The following is a 6,263-nucleotide window of genomic DNA, read 5'->3' as shown; positions in this document are numbered from 1 at the left end:
CTCCACCCGTCGGGGACTTTACCTTCCATTATCATTTCGCTCACTGCCTCTCTTAATGCTTTCTTAGATTTTGGGCCCAATGTCTTTGTTAACATAATTGGGATGCCATCAGGACCGGTCGACGTGCTACTAGGAACCCTCTTCTCTGCCCTTTCCCACTCGCTTTGTTCAAGTGAAGCCACTACACTAACCAGTCTATCGCTCACTGCCTCTCTTATTGCTTTCTTAGATTTTGGACCCAATGTCTTTATTAACATAATTGGGGTGCCATTAGGACCGGTCGACGTGCTACTAGGAACCCTCTTCTCTGCCCTTTCCGACTCGCTTTGTGCCAGTGGAGCCACTGCACTGACTAGTCCATCCTCACCTGATTGAGCACATGCTATGTTTCTTTCTTTAAATTTTTCTGTCATCATTGTTCTTATATGTTCCATTGCCTCATCTCCCTCTAGTCGAACACCTTGAGCTGTAACTACAAACCTCTGCTCTAGGCTAGTCTTATTACTCAAGGAGTTGAGATGTTTCCAAAATTTCTTCGCTGCTTTTCTATCCTTTTTGTTTACTTCTGACAACCATTGGCTCCCATTTCTTCTGATCTTCTCATTGATCAAATGGGATGCTTCCCTTCTACAGTTTAAAAAGTTATTCCATTTTCTGCCTACGTCAGCTTCTGGTTCACCCCTCTGCTTTAATTGAATATCTGTGTTCCCTGGATGCTTCCTGACGTTTCTCTATGGCCTTCTTAACCTCCTCATCCCACCAGCTCTTGGGTTTACGTCTTCTGTTCCTTGGCGCTGAGCCGTGCTCCCTCCATGGCTGCAGAAGATAGCGCCAACATTTCCCTTTCCACATGAACCACTTACTACTACTTCTGTTTCCGTTTGTCCTGACTCGTACCTTAGTAAGCTCTAGCTCAAATAGCCCTGTTAAATTTGCATATGTCCATTCTGTTTTTGTATCCTCTGAAATTACTTCCTCAATTTGCTGGGTTGCTATTTCAAGCTGCTTTTCCGAGTAAAATATCCCACCTGGTTGTTTATCTTGCCTCCTACCTAGTACTTTCATTTCCCTTGAGGCAAACCCGGTTAGCCTCAAGTAGCGCCACCGCTACTTGTAAGTAGCGGTGGCGCTACTTACAACCCTACGTTAGGGTGCCTCGATGCCAGCGCCGCCGTTCAGGGTGGTGCCAACCTTTGACCGCCCCCGCGCCGCCGCTTTCTCGCTGCGACGCCATATTGTGTCACAGCTAGCCGTTGCGATTGCTTGGTGCCGGTGCTGAGTTCGAGGCACAGTGCGCGCGGATGCTTCGCGGACGCTTCTACTTGCTAGACAGTGTTCAGCCGCATGACTGACAAGCTATCAAGTGCATCGTGTCGACATGACGGGCTGTTGTGTTCCCAAGTGCGCCGGATCGACGCGTAAAGGACTGCGTTGTTTTCGCTTCCCCCGGGACCCAGAGCGACGGAAGAGATGGGAAGCCCAAGTAAAGCGCGATCACTGGAAGGCAACGGATAACTCCTGCATTTGCAAGGTAAGTGTCAAGAATGTTTAGACTACCGCACCGTGTTTTTCATTTAAATAAGAAAGTATTCTCTGATCCTCGCTCACGTACCTATAGCACGTTCGCTCACGAACTAAGTAAGCACTGCACCGATGCTGTCTGAGTAGCGTATGGTTTGCGAGCGCGCGTCGCATAGCCTTTTTTCGTTCTGATGGGCGCAGTCTGTACCATTATTTTAAGGACTGACGAAGATGCTTAGCCGCGAAATAGTCTTACATTAGCTAGGAATCGTCACGTAAGCCACCTATTTTCCTTTTTCACGGGAAGCACACATCGTGTGTGTCTCTTGTTTCTTTTTTTTTTTTTCGGTACTGGTTATTTGGGACTAAAGAACGCAGTGCTTCGTCTGGGGAGAGCGGCTGTTTTGTACGTGGTAAGCGAAACATTGTGATTTTCTCTGATTTCTCGGGAGATATCTTGCGGACCTCAGGGTGTTACGTTACATAGCTGATTTTTTAGACTTGTACATATTTGTAGCGTGGTGATCGTAAGCCGATGGTCATTCGTGCTCATTCCCGATCGTAGTGGGTACTGTGACGGTCTTTAAATGCCTGTGCACGGTATTCCCAGGTGTAGTAGAGTTAAGGGGCATCATGGGACCAAAATGTTTCGGCGCTTTCTGGCATGGTGTCTGTTGTAGCCTGTGCATTTCTTCGAAACGTGTGAAGCGAGGTAATACAGCATTGCTTCTGCTAAAATTTATTTTTAAGCACTGTAATGGGTTCTCTGTATTTACAAGGCAACTTTTCATATCAATAATCACTTTTGTTGTTTTACCTGTACTTAGAAACACTTTGAAGAGGACCAGTACGAGGGAAATCGACAGGATGGGCGCCGTCTGTTAAAGTCAACAGCCCTACATCATCATGGACTATATTTTCGAAGTGAAAAACATTGCTAATCTGTATTTGACTGTCTTAGTTTCATTTACGGTTTTTGTACGTGATATGTATGCAGTGTTGTTTATTTTTTCAATGTAGTTATCAGTGTTATAATGGTTAGTTATGAAATGTTCTGTACTCGCCATCGATGTGTTTGGCTGATGCGACGTATTCGATGGTAGCTGATGTATGTATTCTGGCTGGATATCTGGCTGGATATCTTGATTAATATTACCCGCGGTTGCGTTTTCTTGCTTGCATTCTTGTTTTCGATTTATATTGTGTGTAATAAGGTTGATGTACTTACTTGAACCCCCCCCCCCCCCCCCCCCCCGTGTAATGAATAAATAAAAAAAACTCTCTATCCCGAATTGTGTGTCGAGCCTACCTTGCGAATTAATTTTTTTATCTAGTCCTTCAACATAACCTTCAGGCGCCACACAGTACATACAATTTTTCATGTACATATCTCTTTCATGATAGATTGTACTAGACATTTTAAGTAAATGTATTTTGTGCATCGTTTGATTTCTTGTGTGTACTACGCAAGATTGACACAGACAAGTTACGTTACATTTTTCTCTACAGCACTAACTAAACCTTATTTTCACATCGCAGTTATTTTTACACCAGCTTAATCCTGTCAGCACACAGTTTTGTGGGCAAAAAAAGCAAAAATTGCGCGTAGTTATCGTCAATAAATTGCAACGAACGCGAAGAGCACGCGCAACGCAAGGGAAACTAACCACCGTGCGCGAGTGGCTGGCTACGGTAAAGGAGGCGTGACGTGTAAACCAAAATACAACAGCGAAAAAGAAAAACTTCCACACACAGGGGGTCGCAAACCTTATATACCAAGCATCGAAGCGCAAAAAAAAATTGTGCGTATTTTAAACATACACACGGCATATTAAATGTGATTGAATTAGGCAACTTGGGGCATGTTCCCGGCGCAATACATTTACGTCTTCGACCTTCGACGAGTTATCGGCTATTGGTTATAAAGATATGCAGATGGGACACCGATAAAAAAATCCTCATCAAGGCAAAGCACTTGGAAGCGCGCCGCGAGTAACACTTTATGAACGCAAGCGTAGCTGAGTCTCAGCTCGTGTGACACAATATGGCGGCGCCAGCGGGGTTGTCTCCACCCTGGACGGCGGCGCTGGGCATCGAGGCACCCTACCCTACGTAAGTAGCGCCACCGCCATAGTTCCGATCTTTTTTCACACCGTGGTTCGGACGACGGCCGCTATCAATGGGATCGCCGATAATCCGGCAGGCATAGAAAATATAGAGGCTCTTGTTGAATTTCTTTCGATTATACTGGATTTAACCGCTCTTTCTGCGCATTTGTGAGAAGCAGTTTCAAGAGGAAAATGTGGGGACTTTCGGTCATGTGTTTTCGGTCATAGAAGAGTTTCGCTCTCGGTCCCTGAGATTTGTGTTCGTGTAGGCCGCCTAGGTACTACGGGGAAGACCGTTCGTCTCTAGCCGAGCTGCCAGCACCACAGAACACCCATACATATGGCAGCACAGAATGGATCACGGCTTATCTGCATCTCTGCATCTGATTGGTGATGAGTTAGCAGTTTAGTGAACAAGCGCTTTTCATTCATTATGATATTTGCGTGTCAGAAGGACAGCTACCTTAGGAGTCTTAAAACTAGGGTAATTGCCTGCAATCCTGTAGTTGATACATCCGCGCAGGATGTCTATGAACTCTTGTTTGAGGATACCGTGCTGTTTCCCGAGGGAGGCGGGCAACCTGACGACCATGGACTGGTTGGTGATGTGCCTGTTTTGCGTGTGTTCAGGCGAGGCGGAGAAGCTGTCCACGTCGTTCGCTCTCCCATTGCAGTCGGTACAGAAGTGGAGATGAGCGTGGACTGGAATCGTCGCTATGACCATATGCAGCAGCATTCTGGCCAACACCTGATCACTGCGGTGGCTGAGCAAGGATTCGGCTTTCTGACGACCTCGTGGAACTTGGGTGAAGAAATGAGCTTCATTGAACTAGATGCTCCAAAGGGGATTAAGAATGAAGACATCCAGACATTGGAATCGCTAGTGAACGAGAAGATAAGACAATGCCTTCCGGTGTGTGTTAATCTTTACGAACCTGGATCTGAAAAGCTGCAGTCTGTTCGAACCAGATTGAAATTGCCTGACGGAGGAGGAGACCTAATTCGCGTGGTGACCATTGAAGGTGTGGATTCGAACACTTGTTGTGGGACCCACGTCTCCAACTTGGGCCATCTACAAATGATTAAGTTGCTGTACACGGAAAAAGGCAAGCAGGGTAAAACAAACCTTTACTTTCTAGTCGGAAGCAGGATTCTGAAGTACCTGGAGAAAACAGTTTTGCGAGAAAAAGCAATAACTTCCCTGTTAAAATGTGGCCCCGACGACCATACATCGATGGTTGAGAAGCTGAACAAATCTCTAAAGCTTGCCAACAAAAATTCACTCACTGTACTGCGGGACCTGGCAGTTGCTGAAGCAAGACTGTTGAAGCAGCAGGAACCACTGCCAGCATTCCACACATTACATAGAAGAGAAGCAGATGCTGAGTTCATGGCAATATTTGCAAACGAACTGGCAGACAAAGATGTTTTGCTGTTTCTGACTTGTGGTGATGAGAAGGGCAGTGGCCAGTTCTTATTATCTGGCCCGGAAAACATAGTGTCTGCCATTGGGCCTAAGGTATGTGAGCTGTTGGATGGCAAGGGCTTCTTCAAGCACAAAAAGTTTCAAGGAAAGGCATCTGCTCTCTCAGGAAGGGGAAAGGTGGAGAAACTTTTGATGGATCTACTGACGTCTGCCAGTAAATAGTGTGGGTGGCTCCAAGAACTTTTGGTCTGTTAACGTATCTGGTGTAAGAAAAGTATTTAAAGAAAGTCCATAGTTCTTAATATTGTACAGATTCATTTCGTGTAATTAAATTGGATGCCCTTCAGTTCATGTGACATTGCTGCTCCTTTTTTGCAATAGCATTCATTTTGTTCGTATCGCTGCAGCCTACCCATATTGCACTGTGCATATGTGAATTAGTTCTTGCCTTGCACAGCTAAAAAATAATTCAGGATCTTTTATACTTAGCTTACTTGTTATGTTTGTTATTGCCACTTTTTTTTAGCCTAAAGGAGTGGCAGAGGAAAACAGGTTGTAGTGGGCTCCTATCTTTAGGCGCCATTGGCAGCATCAAAGAGAACGAAGACAGTAGGGCGTTGTGTGAGATTTTAGGTTGATCGCTATGTTTGGCAGTGACATTCCATGATGTATGAATGACTGGAGCTTCTCAGAACCAACGTACATATTTTGAATATCCATATATCATAACAGAGTGCATTGCTCCATTTTCTACACGGTTTTTGAGGCCAGAGTAAACAATGAATAGCTGGCATAATTTCACATTACTGCACTGCGGCTGCAACAAATTGCTGCACGAATGAATAAGTGGCTTCAGTAAACTGTCATTTTATGTGTACTGCAATGATTCATTCGTGTGCCACCAGTTCTGCAAGTTCTGTTAGAGTTATCAACAGGAAGTACATAAAAGACCTAGCCATAAAATGCTTCCGCACTGAAGGGAATGCCAACTTCAGTTCAGAAAGCATGGCAGCTTAATGCAAAAGCAGCTTGCAGAAAGCTTTTTTCTGACCATGGTTGCTGAAGCTGGCATAGCAAGTGTGAGCAGCCATGGTACGACCGCATATATTTGACATTGGATGAACATGAGAAGACTTAGCCTGGAGCCAACATTTTGACAAGCCTTTGTCAGGAGGATTGTTTTCCTTGAAAGTGTTTTAGAGCTCACT

General features: G+C 45.1%; 1 protein-coding gene across 1 annotated transcript; it reads left to right on the top strand.

The window, feature by feature from the left end:
* Window positions 1–3,680: 3,680 nt before the first annotated feature.
* On the top strand, window positions 3,681–5,401 carry LOC119446817 (alanyl-tRNA editing protein Aarsd1-B). The gene has a single exon (XM_037711379.2). It carries the CDS (start codon window positions 4,063–4,065, stop codon window positions 5,275–5,277), a length of 1,215 nt encoding a protein of 404 aa, XP_037567307.1. The 5' UTR covers window positions 3,681–4,062; the 3' UTR covers window positions 5,278–5,401.
* The last annotated feature ends 862 nt before the right edge of the window (window positions 5,402–6,263 follow it).

This window comes from Dermacentor silvarum, chromosome 3, assembly GCF_013339745.2.
Source record: "Dermacentor silvarum isolate Dsil-2018 chromosome 3, BIME_Dsil_1.4, whole genome shotgun sequence".
In the NCBI taxonomy this organism is placed as follows: Eukaryota; Metazoa; Arthropoda; class Arachnida; order Ixodida; family Ixodidae; genus Dermacentor; species Dermacentor silvarum.
Note: the sequence above shows the minus strand (reverse complement) of the source record. Positions and strands in the feature narration are given on the sequence as shown.

Coding starts and splice junctions, on each gene's coding strand:
- LOC119446817 (XM_037711379.2), top strand. CDS start 4,063: ATGATATTTGCGTGTCAGAAGGACAGCTACCTTAGGAGTCTTAAAACT.